The sequence below is a fragment of the Phalangium opilio genome, unplaced genomic scaffold (genome assembly GCF_054372755.1).
Source record: "Phalangium opilio isolate 3A_F unplaced genomic scaffold, DU_Popi_V2 ptg000003l_1, whole genome shotgun sequence".
NCBI lineage: Eukaryota > Metazoa > Arthropoda > Arachnida > Opiliones > Phalangiidae > Phalangium > Phalangium opilio.
Genome location: NW_028324145.1, coordinates 10,977,265 through 11,000,292, shown reverse-complemented (window position 1 = coordinate 11,000,292; position 23,028 = coordinate 10,977,265). Strand labels below are relative to the sequence as shown.

The following is a 23,028-nucleotide window of genomic DNA, read 5'->3' as shown; positions in this document are numbered from 1 at the left end:
TGTAGAATTTTCTAACTAAGTTAAAATTATAATTTCGAGTTCATCTACTTTTGATTTTTGTATAAAAGACGTACGCTTTGATAGCGAAATATTAAAAAGGGGGGAGACTGATTATTCATTTGAGATTAGAGAAAATTAATCTCAGCGTGTGATAAGTTTACTTAACCTTTATTTCTAATCTAAGACGCATGCAAGATGCTTCTATAAGAGCGGCTTTTGATGTATAAGTGTTGAAAACTTGCGAGAGAGAGTGAGACAGATGGATAGAGTATGAAAGATAATTTGGGGTAGCATCATCAAAGGATGGGATGCAATTTTATAAAAAAAAAAAAAAAAATATGAAAGTTTTAATTCCTCTTCATTTCATCACTCCATGTCGAATTTCACTTCAATTAGCTACACTTAAAGTACAGCTATAGGAACTATACATAGTTTAAAGCTTGGAATGCACATAAATTCCCATTGAAACACAGCTTATTAAATGAAAACATCTCCCATTCCTACCATGAAAACGAGCCTTTACAATAATTTTAATTATTAAAGCCTAACTTACTAGAGTGTAATTTTAATTTAGAATAAAAAGCATACAATGATAAAGTGTACGTGCTATAGTAGCCAAGACAAGTTGGGAAAACCAAAATATTACCTCTCCGAGTCAAGACGACTACTTACAAACTTATTTACCCAGATATGGAAATGTTTCTTAAGTTAAAATTTATGAAATATTAAAGCAGTATACAAAGCATAGCAAATTTACTGTAAATCAGACGACATTTTACATCCAATAATGATATACTTGTACACATTAAAATCATCCGATGGGGGAAAAACGGGTCATCGGCGTTTTATAAATGACGCTAGCCTAATAAAGCGTGCAAGGTACCAAGGCTTAACAAAAATTGTAGGATAACATATTTATAGAGATAGATAACAACTTTTATAATTAAAATTAGAAACTAACATATCTATTAAAATTCTCGCGTGATCAACTGGTTTCACGCCAATTAAATAGCTATAGTCCCATAGAGCTATTTGTATTAATTCCTCCATAGTTTTTTCGCCAAGCTGAGAACTACGCGTTTTACGTCACGTTATCCAAAAAGCCGACTATTTTCTTTGAAGACCGCGCTAGCTCAGCGCTAAGCACCGTAACGTCAAAATTCAAAAACAAAATCCCTGGGCCGCGTTCAGCAACGCTGGGCTCTGCTGAACGCGGCCCAGATTTCCACCATGATAATAAAATTTAAGCCTAATTATTTAAAAGTGTATTTAACTTTCGGCTCAATCTGAACCGTTAATGTCTCTGCATACAGAAACGAAAACCAAACCCAAACGTTTACTTTTTGGTTCACTAGGCCTATTGACAAATAAGAGGTCATTTGACCAACATAGCAGCATTGTGCTTGTATTCACTGTGATTAAGGAAAGGATTATGCTATAAACAGATGTAGTATAGCTTAAGTAATATATAAACATCCATTTTAAATAATAATATTAAAAATAATCTTTGGAATATCAAAATGAAATAGAGCTTTAAAGCTACAAAAGTACTAAATGCATCATAATTACGAAAAATATTTCCACATATTCACTTTATATTAAGGATAAAGGGAATATTATGGTTTCTTTACACATCAAAACAAAACGAACTTCTAACGCAGCGCACTACTGTAACAACGGACGGACACATACAGACAAAAACATAGACTGCTTTTAACTCTTTCCGTATTAATTTTGAATTGAGAAACAAGATTATCTTAAATATTAAAATAAATATAATTAATATTTAATATTTTCTTCGTTAGTTATTCGCCTTATTGAACGTTACATCGTTTTGAAAAACAACAATTAAACATTCTTGAGAGACTTGACTAATATTGGCGTTTGAAATGAAGCATACGCCGGTTGCTTCGCCTTCATCAAATAGGTAGTATATAAGGGTGTCGAATCGCAGCTATGGATAAGAACAGCGCAATTGCGTGAACCTTTGGTGGAAGCCCCACCATTGGGAGGCCGGACGTTTCTCGTAACCCTGGCCGATCGCCGCGTATGTCTCAACCTTAAGGAGTAGAAGCCAGGTGTACAGACTGGTGTCCATGTGGGATGGACAAAAACAAAGACCAGAAGATGGTGGTGTTAGAAGCCAGGTGTACAGACTGGTCTCCATGTGGGATGGACAAAAACAAAGACCAGAAGATGGTGGTGTTAGAAGCCAGGTGTACAGACTGGTGTCCATGTGGGATGGACAAAAACAAAGACCGGAAAATGATGGTGATAGAAGCCAGTAAGTGCAGACTGGTGTCTATGTGGAATGGACAAAGACCACAAAATGGTGGTGTTTGAAGCCAATAAGTACAGATTGGTATTCATGTAGAATAGACAATTGACTAGTCAGATGAAGTAATAGTGGCCAGTTGATTTGTGGATAGATTCAAGTTTTGAAATTTCCGGGAACTGTGAATACGGTCCGGAAATAGCGAACACATTTGCTTCAATTCGGAAACTGCGAACACGGTCCCCTGGGGTGTAAGTCAATAACAACAGACAGACAGACAGACAGACAGACAGACAGACAGACACACACACAGACACGTCGAAATTAGAACCTCTCCGTGACATACGTCACTCGGAGAGGTAATAAAGTCCTTAAGAGTTTTAAAATAAATAAACGAAAGTATATACAGGGTGTTTGTGAAAAGTCCATCAATAATGAAAGGGCGTATTTATTGGGCCATTTTGAGTCGAAAATGTTCTATGACATTTTGCCGTCCGAGCCACGGTTTTCGAGTTATGATTTGAATATTTTAGGGATGACCCCTTCATTAAATTAGCGCTGTCTTTCAATTTCTTAATTAAATTTAAGGGGTCATCCGTAAATTACTCCAATCATAACTTGAAAACAGTGGCCCGAACGGAAAAATGTCATAGAACATTTTCGACTCAAAATGGCCCAATAAATACGCCCTTTCATTATTGATGGACCTTTCACAAACACCCTGTATATATTGAGGACCACGCCTTGGAAACGTAATTTAAACATTTTTTTAAGTTTTAGAAAGCTGAAAAAATGGGTGAAATCTTGGTTAAGAGAAGACGCTGATCGTCCTTGAACTACTAAATCTAATTAGCTGACTCGTTTTAGGAATAAAATTAACCCTGAATAGGCCTTCCTCCTATGCGTGAGAGTTTTCTAGACACGCTATGTAAGAAAAAAGGAATTTTAATATTTTTTTCTTTTAACCAAGGAGTTGCCCCTGACTGAAGGAATTTCATAGTTCATTTCGTTCTCCGATGGTTCATACCAAGCCTAAATGCAATAAGGTAACAGCCTGGTAACCCGTAACTTAATGAATCAAGAGATCAAGAGGGGAACGTCGAACCTTTTAAAGACTTTCTAGGCCTAAGTAACTATGTCTAAACGACTTTTTTTAGGCCTAAGTTAACTTTTAAGTTAAAACATCTTTTTCTATCTAGCCACACGTTTTTCACGAGATTTTGGCCCTCGATTTGTTTTTTCAACGTTTGATGAAAAGTTGGAACGAATTGGTATAAACATTCACGAAGCAGCTGAATTACAATAAAAAATAGAAACTGGCATTCGTATATATATTCATTCCGCAGGTGTCCCCAAAGCCAGATAAGAATATGAGTTCATGAAAAAAATACAAAATAAAAATTACAGTCACGTTTGAGAAGATTAAAAGAAAGAGATTCGTAAACCACCCAAAAAAAAACCAAAATCAAATTGAAATTTCGGAATGAAAAGTGCCATAACAAAGTTCTGTTTAAGAGCCGCTTTTCATATAGCTTCATACATATCTTCATAAGATATGTTCACCATAAGTTAGCCCCTGGTTACAAACTGGAGCTTGTCATGAAGTGACGTAGGTAAAGCGACGCATGCCTGGTGAGGCGCTGCACGTCAAAATCTTAGTACAGACTAAATAGGACCTAGATGGAAGTCCTGCAAAATTAACCAATGAGTGTAGGACTTCAATTCTCGCTTCCTTCGTTCTCGAACTAGCTTTAGGGTGTCTCTACTTATGGAAAATAACTTATAAACTTATGATATCATGAAAATGTTAGATGTTATAATGATAAGGGTATAAGATGGAATGCGAGGGACAGCGAATTTTAGCGGGCGCTTTACTCTTGTACATAATTTCATAAGAGGGTGCGATTCGAGATGCGATTTTATGCGGGAGATTGTTTTCTATTAGTTTAAACTTAAGGGCAAATCCATATAGTTAAAGGAAACGTCAAATAGTTTTAACCAATTTAAACACAAGAACCCAAAGTTTTAATGTCTGTCCCTTTGACTAAATTTTAAAAGATAGATCATCCTGCTTGCCTAATCTAATCTAATCTAACCTATAAGTTAGACAAAGTTCTATCACGTTTGATTGGTTTAGAGTGAAACACAGAGACGTTGATTCAAAATTGACCTTAAATCTGGAGCTACAGCAAGCCCAATTCTATTTTTAAAAGATGAGAAAATTCTGGGATTTATGTTAAAAAATAGAATTGATTTTACAGCATTTTGTGGTACATTTAATGGTAGTTTCACATTAACTTTAATTCTCTATTCTTATAAAATATATAATAAAAGGGGGCCCTTCTATTATTTGTTCAACGTTAGGAATACAAAAAAAAATTTATACCATGATGCGTCCTCTAACATTAAAAAAAAATAATAAAAATAAAATCACATGGCCTCTTTTTTTATAGCACCCTTCACAAAAAATAGATCCTACACCCTCTTAAGGAAATATTTTATTATATAACAGAGGCTATACAGTCAAGATATCCTATAACATAAGCCTACTATAATTTAGTTATAACCAGCAACTTACCAAGATGAATTTAGCTAAAAAAACAAACGGCACTTCTTATCTTTAAAATAAGCAAAAATAATCACAACAACTTCTGATAAAAATCATCTTTTCCCAATAATATTATGACAAGTCTAATCCCGAAACGATATCTCTACGATAAATTTATGTTCCTATAGGGGATAAGGTTGAAATAAAACTGGCCCTCATGTCCAGGACACCCACCCACTGCAGGAAGGTACTTGCAATAATAAAAAATAAGGGCCACACACGAGGGTTAGCGAAGATAATTCTTCAAAAAGTGGAAGAAATCGAGAACCACGCGATTCGTTTTACGGTGGAATTTTTAATTATACTTATATCATGATTGTATAAAAGAGCTGTATCATTTTTCATCAAGTGTGAACGGGTCACGCCCATAAGGCTCACCTTAGACACGCCCCCTTTTGCCTTACACCCTAAAGCGATGAAAGATTGAACCCACGATTTGTATACAACATCATCGTGAGCCTCAGAAACGAATAATTTCGAAGTATCAAATAGGCCCTAGATAAATTCGACCCTAAATTGACCCTTTTCAGTGTTGTCTGCTTGATTTACTTCATTGTTGACCACATACAAATCAAGGTTCCATCTTAAAACACAATTAAGGTGGTCAAACACCAGACTCTATTTTAGTATTTTACGCTTTTACAAGCAAGTGTCTATAGGAACTCTGAAATGTACTCTTAACTTCAGGTTTAGCTACTTTTGACGCATAACCCTCTAGGTTGCTTCTAGAGGTACAGTACTTACTATAGGTTGAGGCTTTTTATAATATTTCAACTGTGTAATAAAAGGTTTGCGGCCGGGTCTGCCACGTACATCCATGCAGCCACTCTCACATCTGGTACATACGCTTATATCTGACCCCATAAGTAGCCTCTATTTTCCACCACTACAAGGTATACCGTTCCGTTGGTTGTTATAATGGCAAAACCCTCCCTCCCCATCTCTCTTTATTTTTAACGAAATTCCACGATTTTCGTGTGAAAACTTACCTTTTATCATCGTACTTATACGGGAGTTATGCTATGCGAATACCTCATTTATAAAATAAGTAAATACCTTTAATATCTTGATAAATTTTATGTATATTTTTTCTTGTTCGTGAAGAAAATAAGAATTTAGCGCTTTTCTTAAAATTTATCTCTAAAAAACGAGAAAATGTATTCCGCCCAGAAATCTACACCTTATTAAAGTTTTCATTAAAGATTTTTATGATAGACAGTATCTAGTAGCGAGCGAGCAAACTCATAATTACAACCTCATTATCAAGAACACTACAATCAAGAAGGGATATCTAGTTTACTAGGGAGAAGGTATAAGATGCCTAAGTTTCGGCGCGCCTTAGTCCCAGTCCCCCTTTCAAATACAAGGGGGGACGTAAAAGGAGGCCGGGCTATTTCACCTCTCCTCAGTCGGAAAATACAGAGTAATTTTCGTCATTCGCGTCGCGCTGACGTCAGTTTAAGAACCAATGAGATGTTGGTTGTAATTTAGAGTTGGGGATTAACTCCGGACCTACTATACGTTTGGACTGGAGATAAAGCTGGAAATGTGGCGAATTTATAACTTCTCCCTAGTAAACTAGATATCACTTCTTGTTACAATATAATTATGGGCGTGTTTACTAAAAGCATGAAACCAAAATCAGCTACTTACAAATAACGAAGCTCCTTTAATCCAACGAAGGCGTTGTTTTCAATTTTCGTAATAAGATTGTTGTTTATTAAACTGTAAAGAAAATAATTAACGACATAATTATACAGACTGTGACGTCTCTTTATATATATTTTTTCAAACAACTTCATTAATATTCAATTTTAAGCGGTATTTTAAAAAGACAGAGCGTAACGTATGTATTAAATTCTTAAACCGGCTTAAAAATCCAATTAGGGTCTGCCTACACACACCGTAATTAGCATAAACGTCAAGCATTTTATTCAATTGATATCAATAACAAGAAGATGCCCACGTAATGACCAAGTCGTGTATCTACGAGAGCTTAATGAATTTAGCATGTATTTTAATGAATGTAGAACCGCTAACTACCAAGATAAAAATAAGTCTCTTGAAAGTGTCAGCTTAAAATGATTATTCTAGAAGAGATTGAATAAATTCTCTGTTTGTCTTATCTCAAAGTACTACTCTTTTCTCCCTTCTGGTGGTACAAAACGGTATCCACCTAAAACTAGTTAAGAAGGGGGAACATTATATGATAACGTTCCTAAGACGAAAATAGAATAAACGTTAATGCCTTGTCCCAGGGTGAAGGGGTTGTTATTGAAATTCCTTTCTCCCGCTTTTGGCAATGGTCGAAGCTTAGAGTGAAATTGGAGTTATCCGGAAGATCAAAATGTCGGGGAAGACGCGCGTGGTTTAACCATTAAGGAAAAACAAGCTTTTATTATACAGGGTGTATCATAATTATTTGACCTTATGTACAGTGGGAAATGAATTTTGAGTCGAAAATGTAACTTTAATTTCATTTTGTCATAAACGAGTTATGACTGGAGCGTTTTACTCATGACCCATTAATTAATAGGGGTCATTCAAGTTTATTACTTAAATTTTTGGGGGGTCATCCGTGAAACACTTCAATCGCAACTCGTAAAAGGTGTCCCTTAGAATATTTACGACACATAGTACATCCTACACTTCGGTAACATCACCTTTTTGCAACACCCTGTATAAGTTACGCGAAATGTCGTTCATTATAAAAAAACCCACATTATACAACCCACGCTGTAAGACCAATCAATGAATGATACGGCCTCTCCAGTCGATTAAAAACTCTTTTTAACTTTTTTCCTATGGATGTATATAGTGAAGGAACCAAATTTGTACGTACGTATGTACCCACGGGTTATATTCTAACAAAGGTGGGTGAATCTACATAGACAGATATTCAAAAGACTTATAAACTCTCTTTAATGACTTTATAATTTCACCGTCCCTTTGATATCCTAGACAATCTGACATTAAAATCAACTTGTTCCGACATTAGCGCGCGAGAAAAGCACCGTCCCTAATCGTTTCAAATGGACATCACCGATAAAAATTGTTAATAGCAATTTTGGCAACCTAAAATTGCCGATTTATTTTTCCCCGATTCTTTGATAAGAGACTCATTTTATCGAAGAAAAGATATTTGAAAACGATTTTTTTTAAAAAACTAGACAGTGAGTGTACTTAAAGTCTACTCTTAAAGAATTCCTAAATCTTAACAGTTTAAAAGAACAGCTAGGGTACCTCAGCCTTCGGAAAACGCTAGTTGCTTTTAGTTAGGAGTTTGCGCCGGCGATCTCTATCGTGATGCATCTCTCTCTTTTCATGTCTTTCCCGTCCATCGATTCGACCAAATAAAAGATCGGCACGCCAATTTAATTAATAGGGGGATATTTTTTCGTTTTGACGTCGATATAAAATATTACGGACCGATAAATAACGGGGCACATACGGGGTCGCTCATTGGCCAAAAATAAAAAAAAATTGGTGTACATCGTTACTTGGCACTGAATGAGATACTGAAATAATGAATTTTAATGGTAAATTCTGTAGAACGTTAGGTATAATTTCAAAGAACCATTGATTTTAATCGATGAAGTCAAACTTTTAAATTTATTGGCAACGATTAAGGTATATTAGCCCCAAGGAAGTCCTTAGAGAGGGCACTCATTGCTGTACTTCGTTTAAGTAACTTATTAAATACGTCATTTGTTGCTAAAATCCCCATACTTTGGGAAATATTAGACTAACTTAATTCTGTCTGAAGAAAAAATAGGCTTAGCTCGTGTTTAAAAAATTAATATTAATCAATTTCTTCCACCAGAGATACAAGTTTGTTGAAATATATCTCGGGGGTCAGGAGGCTCTGCAGTGAGAAGTTGAAGCCTGATGAAGTTTGTTTACACCATGGGGCTTCCGTTCTAGGCCTATTTCCAGAGATCTTTTTCTATTCTATGAGCTAAGCCTAACAAATCGGCTAGTTGTAATTAAAGAGAGAGCCTCGTAAATTTGGCCCCTCCAAAATCTCAGCCAGCGTCATTTACTAAAGAGAGAGAGAGAGACTCGAGGGCGAACTACAGGAAAAAGTGAAAAATGTCCAAAAGAGGATAGAGGCAATTTGACGAAAGCGATGCGAGACTTTTGTACATTGGAAAAAGAAATTCGTGCAAGAAAACATAGAGTAATGGCACCTCCTATCTTTCGACCCTGTTGAGGCCTATGGCGAGATAAAGATGGGTGCTAGGGTCGTAACACCACCACCGCATCACATCGTTATCTATCAGTGAGGGTGTCTCTCGCGCTGCTCTATCGACAGAGAGGCCTTATAGCTAGCTTCTGCAACTCAGAAGCATTTCGTAAACATTCCATATAAAATTACCCCCAATCAATGACAACCCAAACAAAGCCAACACGTTGGTAGGCTAGCAAATGATCATTTTAAGGCTTAAATGATATGGCAGTAGCCTTTGACTCAATTGCTTCTAAGGAATCAAACAATTATTGAGTGTTCCCGCGTGGATGTAATTAAATATTATGAAATTTCGACTTCATTAAACCGCTAGCTGGGTTATATTATTACTTGAATTCCCAATAGCCCGTAACAGAAAGGGTTCAACTGTAACGAATTGCAACTTAAACGTAATACGGCTGAGAACCATACCAACTAAAGACGGTACCAGGTTTAGAGTTCTCTAAATAAAAAACCCTTTTAAAACCTAAACTATAAATCACAAATAATTAGGCCCAAGGCCTAACGTGCCTGAAACCCTAAGTATCATTTACAACATTGCATGGGTTTGGGTTTAAACTGGCTGGTTATCAACGTTATAACCATGGTTAAGTTTCGCAATTACTTTAAACGAAGTTCTAAGTTATTCTTTAGGTGCAAACTGCACTTGATACGGATGTCAGAGTCTAGAGAAAGATGGGGAGTGAACTATAGTGGATTTTCTATTGCATAGTGAAAAGTGAAGAAGCAATAACAGATGCTTGACAGAAGCTCATTAACGTCACCAGAAAACGCGTCACGGTGACGACTTCCACTTCATCCCTTCTCCCATTCTCTACACGCTCCTAATATAGCTTGTAATAAGGATAGCAAACCATCCTTAAGGTTGGAGAACAAGGGGCAAAGCCGCAAATAAGGATATTAACATACGTATCCATCCAGGACAGATACACCTCTATGGACAGACATTATTCTCAACTATGTGGACACACTATCAAGGACCAAGATGGTCACCTTATTATTGGTAGCGTATTAATTATTGGTTTTAACTGAGAAATAGTACTGTACAACTCTGCCTTTGTTCAATTCACAACAATGGACAGTAGACGAATAATTCATAATAATAAATGTAGGTACTTACAGAATGTTAAGATGTCTCAAATTACGGAACGTATGGGACGGAATTTCTCGAATCTTGTTGTAACGGAGATCGCTGAAAATAAAATAAAATAAATTTTAAGTGCGCAATTTCTTATAAACATTACTAAAAAATATAGGCGCGAAGAAAACCATTTGTCACCCCGCACCATTCTCGAAAAGGTCTCAGTCCCACATTGTAATCAATCAAAGGGGGTTACATCCTACTGAGTAACGCGAGAATTGGTGTGGAAAGACAAACATTCTATTCTACAAAGCGCGTTCAACGCCTAACATTCGCCCCAATCAAAATAATGACCTATGAACTTTAAAGTTCAAGTGACAAATTTATTATAACGGAAAGAGATTGACCTCGTGATGCAGTTTCGCCTTGACGCCCTAATCTACACAAGTTCAGGCGTTCTTAGTGAAGCAAGAGGAATTGTGTTCGGAAACATTTAGATACCAATTAGCAATTTATACGACACAGTTTCGGAAATAAAGTACGATGGGGCGTTTTGCGTCAGTTAAACTAATCCAAGGAACAAATTCGTTACCATGCACTGAAGAAAATTACAAGCTTAGAAAAATAAACTGGTTTAACAATAATCCTTTTTCAGACAGATTTATATCAAGTTGGGACTTGAGACGTACCCATATCCTCCCTCGCAAAAAATCTAACGTACAAGAAAGCGGTGCGGTACAACCTTGGTTGGCAACAGAATGAAAGATACGATGCCTTGATAGTTAAAGTAAAATTGGGTGCAAACTTAGATTGCGTTAAAAGCGCAGCTGACGTACAAGTTGGTCCTTAGAGTTACGTTTCTTTTCTCTTATTAAATCTATTTTAGTTTTTAGTTGCCAGGGTGCTAAGGTTCGTCCATTGGGAAGCCCCGAATAGCTAGGAAGTAAAAGTTACTAAAAGTAAATTAACTCAAAGATTAAAACGAAACAAGTAATCAATTCTCAGACAAGCCACTTTTGTCGTAGAATTTTTAACTTCCGGTTAGGCTATTTCCGATATAACAATTCCTAATTTCTTTAAAATGTACCAGACACTTATAAATTCAGTTCAGTTCAGTGGATATGGAAACCGTGACGTTCCACGACGGGCGGAAGTAGACGTTAAACTATATAAGAAGAGCGCGATGGAGCGACGTTGAGGAATGGCGTGCAGAAACAAAACCAAATTCAAAATGTCATTCTGGACATATTATTTTGTAACTTTTTTATGTCTTAGGTCTATGACTTGTTCTTGTATGAAGAATGAGAGGGGGGAACGGGGGGGACGATGGCCAGAATACAACATATTGTAGCAGTCATGACGATGACAAGAAACGCGTTCTCTAGAATATTCCCCCGAACCTAAGAACTTAATGGCAGCAGAAATAATCTTTTGCAAGAATGAGTTTTATATAGATTTTTTGAGATGTGGTGGGGAATAAAAAAAATTACGGGGTTGTTTTAAGCGTAGGAAGCTTTGAAGTAAGAAAAAGAGAAAAACAGATCTATCATCCAAAGAAATTTTCAGTAGATTATAACTCAGAGATTCGAGATTAGTTTTGGGCATTTCTAAAGATTGAAATGGAGTATATAGGTTGCAGTACCACACAATGAGCTTAAGTTAATTATAATACCTTTCTACGCTGCACCAAATTCATTCCAAATGTACTTAACAGATCACTTCTACCATAAGTTCATATGATATGTTGCATAAGTTTGTCACTGGTTACAAACTGGATTGTCATAAAGTGAGGGAGGTAGGTCATAGATTCGAGGTAAAGCGACGCCTAGTGCTGAGGCGCTGCATGTCAAAGGCTTAGTACAGACTAAATAGGTAGATAGAATGTAAAACTAACCGAGTAGTCTCGAGCTAGATCTCAGTTAAGTCTCTAGCATTACGAAGTACAGGTAGCGTCATACTTATGGAGCATGTCTTATTCTTACAAACTTATGCTTCTACTTGTAGCTATTTAGGATGCCTGCCTCATGCGATATGTTTAACCCTTTCATGATTTGACGTTCACTTATGCCTTTCTTTTTTACTTTTAATTATTTTTCCTAGCTTTTTAAAAACGGTATAGATGAGCCAGAAAATCGGCTGATGTTGTTATATTTGGATTCAAGCCAGATATATAATGGAAAAGAACTTATCTTTTTTATCCTAAGTAGAGTTAGGTACTCTGGATAATTTTTAGCGTCATTAGAAATTTGTTTATTATATACTTTGCGAGCTTTTCATTTCCTACTCTTATTTTTTTTTAAACCGAGGCTTAGCTGGAGAACTTTGATTTGTCAGATTTTATATTTGTTCAAACAATATTCCAGTCAGCTGAAATAGTGACTAACACGATTTATTCAAAGTCCATTTTAACTTATTGGCTAAGACTTAAAAACGTCTGTTTATAAATTTAATGGTTCAAAAAGAGACTGGAACATTAATATAAATTGGTTGCAAAAGTCTTAATTCGGTTTTCTGAATCCCCCTACAAATTCCAAATAGTTTAAAAGTAAGAATAAAATGATTTGTAAAAAAATTTGAACGTCAAAATAAATTAGAGTTTTAGTGTTGGACGTACACGGGTTTTAAGTCAGGTGGATGAAGGACTTTGGAGAGAAAATTACGCTTATCAAAAATTGAAGAGATAATAATTCGCGATGTGGATGGAGAAAAGAAAATGTCGTGAGAGAATTTTATGAATGAATTGATCTATTTTGATGTCAACGACATCTTATCGGATTTGACTGAGTGGGTGGTTAAATTGCTATTAAAACCGGTTATCCTCCCAAGAAAGTAAATATCAGATTGCGTTTTAATATAGTTATCAAAGAAATGGATTCAAATCTATCGGTTCATAGAAAAACAAACACTAAAATCTCTCTTCAGTATCCGGAAACATTACGTTTAGTACTTGATTTAATTTACTTTCCAATCACATCTCTAAGAACTTCACATTAAATAACTCCAAAACTAATCGACTTAACCCTCAATTAAACCGGAATAAAAACAATTATTATAGTTCTTAAGAGAAAGAAGAAAAGAAAAATCACTCCTACGTTCGAAGTTATTACATCAGCTCAAAAACAATAATTAATTTTAGAAGAAAAGGGAATTTGAAAAATCGGATACTTCAACAATGATTTGGTAAATTACTCATGGAAATATTAAATAAACCAATAGTATCCAACCACTTGCTGTTTTAAAAATACTAAGATAGGCTCCTAAAACCATCCACGCTTTCTGTAAGAAATGAACCATAATTCGTACTTGTAAAACCATTTATCAACGATCCATACACGATTTAGAAAACTTGACACGTGATGCGCCTAGTTAGTTAAGGTTTTAGTTAGACTATAAGCACGTGTGGAGTTTCTCGGTGCCATAATCCCACGCGCCAATTTGCAAATAGAGAAGTTAAGTAAAGGAGTCGAAGGCGTATCTTAGTTTCTCCCTGAATTCATTGAACTATTTCTGCACGGCCATTAGACGTAATATTTAGCTCCTTCAAAAAACGAGTGACGTCGACTTAAAGATCTCTTTTGTAATTAAAACGTTACGAGTCTCAATTACCGACGTTTTAAAATTTGCAATTCCTTTCCCTTTCAATGGTGGCGTGTCTAGGGGTCATATATTTCTTTAATAATAATAAAAAATTTGGTGACGCTCGCAACCCGAAACCTCTTAATGGCTTTTAACAAATTATTTTTTTGTTTTGTTTTTCTCTGGTCTCTTTCAGAAAACCCGACGGCGGCCACAGTGATGAAGAAAATTTAATATAATAATGTATAGCTCCCCTTTAATGGGTCGTAGGAATTACGCTGCATGGGCCTAAAGCGTACGTTAAAATATGTGTATAATGAAATTTTAAAATGTTGTACGCTCGCAAATTGATTTCAACGTTTAAAAAGTTCATTAGGGTTTAGCAATTAGGTCGATACTGTAAACTGCCCTTGGTAGACTACAAAGGTTGTTATCCCTTTTAAGATATGTAACGTTGCTGGAAACAAAACCTTGTTACATTGTTAAAGGCACTGAACTCGAGACGTATAGATCGAGGGGCTAACAACCCAGTCTAATCGGTGTACACGCTGTACCTTTGACTGTACTAAAGAGATTACTCGTAATCTTTAAAACCCTCGCCCTTGACATTGTTAAAATGATTACTAGTAATCCGAAATCGTTGTACAAGGGCCTGAGAGTGATTCACCCCTCGGTTTAGAAAGGGTATAGGTACATTTCTAGAAAGATTAACTTTGTTTTAAAAGTGTCTGCCCCAACAGTCCTTGAGAATTTTTAAAATTGTTATAATTCAGATTAGAAATAACTATATATTTTTTTTTAAGTTCTAAGTATTTGATATGTCACTCCAAAGTTTTGATTGCAAAATGATCATAATTTAAAATATTAAAAGGGAAATTGAATTCGAACACATGCATGCACGAAACTGCATGAAGAAGGTAGTTTCATCTCAAAATTCATGTAATGCCTTTTCTTTTCTTTTCTTATATTTATAGACATTGAGCGGTTTGAAGCCAAAATTCACGTAATGCAAATTTTGAGTCACACTCTATTTTCATCGCAGTTCCCTCGGATTAGCCTTTAAACAATAAATAAATAAATCAATTGCTAACAAAACTAAATACGTTTCAATCTCCCTTTAGAAACTAAAATCTTAAAAGATGAGGAGGGGGAGGAAAATGGGATACGGGAATCGGATAAAACGTCAGGGAATATATAAACTATCAATATTTTATGGTGGATGTCACGCCCATCAAAAGATAACCCCGCTTAAGAGAAAGTACTCGAATTTTAACTCTTTTTCTCTTTTTCTCTCTCTCTCTCTCTTTCAATTTTAATCGCAATGAAGGAGAAGTTTAGAAATTTATAATAGGGTATAAGAAAATTGGCCCCTTTAAATGATATCTTATATAGAAGAAACAGGTGCGCGTCTCCCCAAGATATCGGAGAGGGAGACGCGCTACATTTAAGTTGATGTGTCTAAGCTAAATTATATAAAAGTGAATTAAGTTTAAGGAATTTTAAGCACTTAAAATTCTGAAATAAAAATTAATCCAGTCTTCATTAAAGTTACAGAGGGACTTAAAAGTTTTAAAACTAAAATTCTAGATAAAGTATTGGGAAGATTAGCATAGTTTAAAAAAAAATAGATAAGTTAAAACCTGTTAATCCACATTCATTTGCCAAGTTTTAATTTAGCTTAGACTTAATTTTTATTTATTAAAATTTCTAATGGAAATTCAAACTTTATATCAATCTTTATGGATTAAATGCGCGCACGATCGTGTTATAAAATACCACACAAAGTTAATTCCAATGTTTAAAATATTAAATAAATTGCAGAGCTATTATAATTTTAATATCCTAAACCATTTTTTAAAACCCGTTTTTATACCACAATATTACCATCATTATGAAATTTAAACATTTTTAGGCGGCGTGCTTGGTTAGTGGTTAATTTTAAAGGACAGTTTTATTTTACGAGTTAAAAACGTGCTAACTTAATTCATTACATTATATTTCGTTTGTAATATAAATTACCAAATTTGTACTGCGAGCCCCGAGGTGACGACGACTTGATCTGACTTCAATTTAAAATTAAACCCCTATCTCCCCCAACGCCGCTAACTCCTTCCTTTTCATCGTTTCAAATTTTTCTTTCCTTATTAAAAATTGTTCTCAGTCATAGATAGCTTAGTTAAGAAGTCCATTTTTAGGCATAAATATTCTTATCTATGACGTAAGCTATAAACGTTCCCTGGGGGTGGAAAAAGACTTACATACAACCCAGTTCTAAATTGAGAAATTATAATAACGGAAATTTTATTAGGATCGTAAACATCAGCGCGTGGGTATTTATTTTCTTGCAAATTAGCATTACCTAGGCCTACTTGTTCAGAAGAAAGAAACGTACGGGTAATAACATATTTAAAGTAATGTTGAAAATACACACAAATTTCTGTATAAAGGGGCCATTACTAAAGTACAGGGACATACATGAATTTTACGTTTACTTTGAAAGTAGGTCAGAGGTTACGGGGAGTCACGCCCAAAGACGGAATCTTTAAAGTGTATAAATAGTATACCAATTTGCATATTGTCTGACCTACACATTGAGAAGATCGAGTAAGGGCGTGAACCGCAATATACCTACACCCCTAGACAACCTCCAGACAAGTCTACATACCTTTAACACCTCATTGTAATATGGTATATAATAAAGTATATACTTTCAGATCTTAACAATAAGCCTTTGAAACATAACAGCAGCAGTTAGGCCTTTTCTTATAAATATTCCATTGAAATAAACTCTCTATCTTCATGGGTGGTACAGTTCCAGTACAACAGCCTCAACAGGCTCTCAATTTCAAAATTGGACAAGTAGTATAACGACGTCGGAGTGACAATTTGACGTTTCTAGAGTTTTCATTTAAAACCTTCCCCTATATATAAAGTTCCAACTCTTTCATTTAAACCACGTGAAATAATATACTTTAAAAGTTTGGGAATAAAATTAGGCCTAACAAGCTTCTCGTTAAGTCTCCCCATGATTTAACTAAGGTACAGTGTACGTGGCTTTTTCGCCATGACCTTTGAGGTGTATCAGAATGGATAAATTAAGTTTTTAGTTTTATTTTATATTTTTTTAATTTAAAACTTCTCTCCCCCTTGAAGATGACCTAAATAATATAAACGTTGAATACTATTTTGAAGCAAAAACTAAGTACGTTTTATCAAAAGTAAATAGTGTTTAAATAAAGTGAGGTAGAAAGAAGAGCGTCGCTTCTGACTAAACGAAACAAATATTTTCTGCCCCCTTTTCATCGAAGAGAGGGGAAAGATAACGTCATAAAGTAGGGCTCTGATTGGTCGACGGAAGATGCTAGAGGGAAAGGGAGTCTTTACGCTGTAAGGACCATACTGATTCACGCCAGTGCGTCAGTCACTTTTCGTTTATCTATTTACTTTTGAAACTTGAAATTAAGAAGAAAGGGTGAAATAAAAAAGAGTATAAAGATCAAAGGGGTAGAACCATGTTGCCACGCTCGTCGTGCCTTCTAATAAATTGAAGGATTTTTATTCTATTCAATTCTAGTTTTCAACTAAACTCTCGTTGAAAGCGACTCTGAAAACGCGCCAATGTTAAATAGCCGTGGAATGATGAATTTCGTAACCCTCCCCTTAAAAAATTCTGTTGATACTGCAGGGGGATAGGGTACTTTGCTTACTGAATTTAAATGCGCTGATAATAAAAGCAAGTTTTTGTCAACTATAAGTAAGTTTTTACTCCTTTTTATCTAATTGACTGAAAGAAATATTGCTGGTTTTAAAATTAATGGAGTATTTTGGGTCCTTGAGAAGAAACTTTCTTAGGAAAGCTATAGCTAGACGATAAATTTTGAAATGTTTGTGATATACGCCAATTAATGATTAAAAACGGTTATCAACTATAGAGGCCAGTCACTCGGCGTATACCTTTAAAATGTATTACTATAAGTTTATAAGATATGTTCCTTCCATAAGTATGACACTTTCTATAATTCGTTATGCTAGAGTCTTACAGCTCGAGCTAGTTCGAGAACGACGGAAGCGAGAGAATTCTTGGTGGTTAATTTTGCAGGACTTCCATCTAGCTCCTATTTAGTCTGTACTAAGCCTTTGACATGCAGCGCCTCACCAGGCGTCACTTTACCTCGAATCTATGACCTACCTCACTCACTTCATAACAAGCTCCAGTTTGTAACCAGTGACAAACTTATGGTGAACATATCTTATGAACTTAAGGTATCAAGAAGTAAACATGGCTCGCAGTTTCAACCGAATACCATAACATAACATTCATTGAGATTCTAGACAACCCTGCTTCTAATCAAATTTACGTTGTATAATTTGAGGAGATAGTGTCCGAGTTTCAGCGGGTTTCTTTTTAGTAATTGAAGATAGAAAAAAAAAGATCTTACATTCTGATTCTGGGCGTTGATAACGCGCCTCTGTAGCCGTGTAATGTTCTTAACAGCTTCTTAGTGATTTGTTTCACGTAAATATCGCGATTAAAGTCTTAGTTTTATCACAGTTTGGGAACGTACCCTCCGCATGGGAATGCTTCTTAAATAGTAAAAGGGCCCACTATTTAGGAGCACGAATTCGACCCGATTATAGGCCTAGGTCTAATCAAGAAGTAATATCTAGTTTATTAGGGAGAAGGTATAAATTCACCACATTTCTAGCAGCTTTATCTCTAGCCCAAACGTTAAGTAGGTCCGGAGTTAATCCCCGCCGCCTCTAAATTACAACCAGCACATTCTCACTGGTTCTTGAAAACTCACGTCAGCGCGACGCGAATGACGAAAATGAGGAGAGTCGAAATAGCCCGGTCTCCTTTTACGTCCCCCTTTTATTTTGAAAGGGGGACTGGGACTATGACACGCGAATACTTAGGCATCTTATACCTTCTCCCTAATAAACTAGATATCACTTCTTGGTCAAATACGTAAGCGAAACGAGAAATTCCGACCTAACCTATACCATGAAATAAGTATTCCGCGATATTTCTCTTAAACTTCATAAAACCTCGCTTTATAGACGCTGAACTTTACAACTGAGACGAAATCCACTCCGTGAACTTAGGATTTTTGCAATAAAAGATATTCTCTTACAGAATCTCGAAACGTCAAAAGTTGCCGCGGGAATTTAGTAGAAATTCGCTTCAATTCTATAACCTATTATTATACTTAAGCCCCCTAAATTTATACAATTTTAAGGAGTAATGGCAGGCCGTGTTGAATAAGCGTATACCACAATGGTATCAATGGTAGAACGCTGTCATCGTCTAGCTTACCAAAAGAATAATTATCAGTGCTCAAAAAGGGTGTTATTAAACTAATGATTTTTTTTTCGGTACAACCGAAATTAATTTAAGCGACACATTTTTGTGGTAAAAAGGGTGTAGTCTGGAGAGGAGGGGGGGGATAATTAAAATTTAATTAAAACCTAATAATATACGTTCTTTTTCATTAATTATTTATCAAATAATTTCAATCTGTGAAATATTGGTAGTCAAGTTTGTCGTATAACATTAAAACCAGATTTAATAAGGTTGACAAGTATAAGTATAAAAATATTCATTTTTAAATATTTCTGGGAATAATTAATTATTCAAAATAAAATACTTGTTCTTGTGGTATAGAATTTGAATATCTGGGAACCTGATGAAGAGATTTTTAGAACGAGGTGAAACTCACTCACTCAGCGTTCTAAACATTCCTATACCCTGGCTAAAGTGATTACCCGTAACCCGTAGTTATTGTATAGTCTCAGAGAGTGATTAGCCCCTCGTTTTAGAAGCCCTTATAAGACTCTTAACTATGACTTACAGGAAACTAAAGACACAAGTAACGCTTCAACTTGGACTTACGTGGTTTTAACATCCTAAAATCTCAAGTCAGACTATAATAGACGCTTTGTAGAAGAAAAAATAAAACTATTTATGAAACTGCGAATATAACATACTGATTTCTTAAGAAACAGTCTAAAGATCAATCTATCATTTTTGCCACACATTATGGAGCAACGTTTTCGACAGAAAAAAAAATCACCAAAAAAAAACGTTATAGAGCAATAATTGCAGTTTCATGTGCTCGTAATAACAATAATACTAATAAGGGGTTTAGCTGGCTCTATTTTATCCAGTCAGAGCCAACAAAAACTAAACCAAAAAGTCACGATCGTATAAAAAATTAGATGCAAATATTTACAGCAGAAATGTCTTAACAAAGAGGGTTGGTTTAAAGAAAGTTACGTGGTTTTTGCCCTAAGGGTATTATAAGGAATACAGGGTGTTTCTGGAAGATATGTCAGTGATTTTGAAGAGAAAATGCCATCCGGACCACCATAATAAGTTATGATTGGGGTGTTTTATGGATGGCCCCCTTTCAATTTAACTAAGAAACTTAAAGACAATTATTTCTAATTTAATTAAGGGGTCATCCTTAAAACACTCCAAATATAACTTAAAAACTGTGTCCCTTAGCCTGGCAAATGTCATCGCCCAAAGAACATCCCCTCAAATTCTGACAGAAATTTTAGAAACACCCTGTATAGTAAATTCTCCCACTGAATATTGTGCAATTTCTTGGACCCTGATCTAGCAGCCCCTTCAACAATAATTTTAACAAATTTACGTAACATTTAATCGCTGGTAAAGGTAATCGCAATTTTAAATCTAAATTATCTTAAATGATTATCATCTTATCTTCGTGAAAATCACGCTCACGCTTTTCTTTTTCTTCAAAAAAAAAAATTAAAAATTATATTAACGAGTTTTCATATAAGTTCGTAAGGTATGGGTTAAAAAAACGAATCGTATCTTTTTCAGGCGTTTTCTCCGGTTAACCAAAAAGGGGTAGAAACTTAAAGAAAGAAGCTAACTCAAAATCAATTTTAACCCCAAAGGCAACGATAAAAAAAGACCTTGAAAACTTATATATTAATAGAAAAGATAGATTTCAGAGCGAGTGTAATTTTTTTTCCAGGCCGATGCATTTTCTTTCAGCCCATGAATAAATTACTAGTATTCACCACGTGCTTTTAAAATCACAATAAAACCCCTTAAAACGTTGTAATTAGTCGATTCTAGACTTACAGAACTGTGGTTTCCGGTGGTAAGTCGGCCGGTACACGGTCCAACTGCAAGTACATGCATCTAACGGTTGTACGGAAGCACAGACACCTGGATGGACAAGGGACAGCGTCAATTAAAAACAATTGGAGGCCAAATATAACCGTAACTAAAACGCGAAAATTATTAATTACTAAACGCGACATTTTAAGTTTTAACTTAAGAAAAGGGGTACGATTCGTGTACTTTAATTTAACTGGCAGAGAACTGTAAAATCTCTCGTTTAGTTCTCTCGCGTCAAGAAAAATCGGGAGCTCGACAACTCTCCCCCATTGCTCGAAGCCAAGTGTATGGATGGAATGGTGTGGCGCGAACTAAACAGTTCCCAGACTTCTCTTTTCTCTTTTTTTTTTTAGCCGGTTGCCTCTGTGGTTCGCCGAAATCGCATTTTTCTTCCCGCCTCTATATCCCCTTTTCTATTTCTCTCAAATCCCAGACGGCTTTAAGTAAACTTAAACTAATTTGCATAATCATATTTCACACGAAATGAAATTGTTCCGTGGTTTGATTGGCATCGTTTTGTCCCTTGAAAAACAATACCCCTTGTTGCAATGCTAATTTACAAAGAAGTCATTTCAATGAAATTTCAAAAACTTGACAGGCAACCAAGTTCAAGGAAGCTAATTAGTAATTAACACGTATAAATGAACTTTCTGGGAACAAAGGCAAGTACGTAAGTTTCCTAAGAGTATAGGTTGATGATCTCTGTGCTAAAGAATTGAAAAATGTGTTGGTGTCAGCTGTAGTTTATGGTATGTCGAAATCACATCGCAATAATGAAGTGTTTAGGTAGAAAGCGCGCGAATTTCAAATAAACCGCGTTTCCAGAAGTATACTTTAAGGAATGGCCCCCTTTTACTGTTACAGCTAATTCGGTGGCGCCATCTACCGGGTAAAGTCGCAAGTGGAAAACTAACTAGGTTCGGTTAGGGTTAATTTTGATGCATTATTTTATGGTAATAGGAAGAAATAATATTTGCCAATTGAATAAATTTAAATCAAAGAGAAAATATTTATGTTTAATATCAGTGTTTGTTTGAATGACATTTTCTAAATGGCTAATAACAGTTCAATTTTTACAACATTGAAACTATTAAGAAATGGGAGACTTCCCATTTAATTAATTAACCTAATGTGAATCTCATATATTAACGAAGACTCTTTTCTCGCTGTAATCGACCACTATAGACTCTAGAGACTAGATTTAACGAATCCATGAACCTATCCATACACATTGACAAGCATTTTTGTTCTGAATTGTCTAAGGAAAAGCCTGGCTTTGCTATGCATTTCTGAAAACACTTTTCCGTGATTTGTTGCAAAATTTCCTGCGCGCTGGCAATGGCAATTTGTTGTTTAACTTGATCTTTCAGATCCTCCTTCTGAGCACCAGTTAGTTTTCCACCTCCTGATAATGCGTCCATTCTAAGACACAAACACTTAGTTCTTACTTTTTGGCGATCTTTTTTTTCATATTAAAAAACCTTTAACTATGCCCCAATTAACCCCTATTTCTAATTATTATAAGAATGCAATGCACCTTTAGTTTATTGCACTTAAAAAATAACTTAAAATTATTTAAGTACTTCTAAGAGCCAAGGCTTAGGTAAATCTAACTAAAACTGTTACATCACATAAACCAATGCTTACCTAATCGTTAAAATATATTTTAAACGGCTCTGCGTTGGACACGAATGTATTCTTAAAAGTTTAATTCGTGGTAATTAAATTAATTACTCCACAATTTATTTGAAAACCTTAAATTAATAAACCTTGCAGGCTTGCATCAGTACACGCATGGACCGGTTCTGATTGTAAGAACTAAGAAGTCTTATTAAGCTAGCTAAGAATTTGTAAGAATTCTATAAAAATATGTGAAAATTCTTACAGAATTTATATTCTTCTCACAAGAATAATTCTTAGTATTTTAACGCATCCAAAATCCGAGATTACCATGCGTTAGCGCCATCTATCTATACAATAAATAAACGCGGGAAATTTAAAATTTATGACTTTTTCGACCAAAAAAAAAAAAAAAAAAAAAAAGTCCGTTTGATTACGTTAATAAAACCCTTAAAAATTA

The 23,028-nt window shown here is 35.2% G+C and overlaps 2 protein-coding genes across 2 annotated transcripts in view; both read right to left on the bottom strand.

Moving 5' to 3' along the window:
* Positions 1–21,440, bottom strand: part of Pxn (Peroxidasin) — a 28,463-nt gene extending 7,023 nt beyond the window's left edge. The window contains exons 1-3 of the mRNA XM_089840735.1: positions 20,910–21,440; positions 10,253–10,324; positions 6,537–6,608 (exon numbers count right to left, since the gene is read on the bottom strand). Coding sequence (XP_089696861.1) covers positions 6,537–6,608; positions 10,253–10,324; positions 20,910–21,091 — 326 coding nt within the window. The 5' untranslated portion in view covers positions 21,092–21,440. The remainder of the gene's footprint in view (positions 1–6,536; positions 6,609–10,252; positions 10,325–20,909) is intronic.
* Positions 21,441–21,932: 492 nt separating this feature from the next.
* On the bottom strand, positions 21,933–22,772 carry LOC149717799 (mitochondrial import inner membrane translocase subunit Tim13). The gene is made up of 2 exons (XM_089840734.1): positions 22,596–22,772; positions 21,933–22,370 (listed from the first exon to the last, which is right to left on the bottom strand). The coding sequence occupies exon 2, from the start codon at positions 22,367–22,369 to the stop codon at positions 22,094–22,096; it is 276 nt and encodes a 91-aa protein (XP_089696860.1). The 5' UTR covers position 22,370; positions 22,596–22,772; the 3' UTR covers positions 21,933–22,093.
* Between the last annotated feature and the right edge of the window lie 256 nt (positions 22,773–23,028).

What these genes read in the sequence shown, in the direction of transcription:
- LOC149717799 (XM_089840734.1), bottom strand. Translation starts at nt 22,369, where the DNA reads ATGGACGCATTATCAGGAGGTGGAAAACTAACTGGTGCTCAGAAGGAG.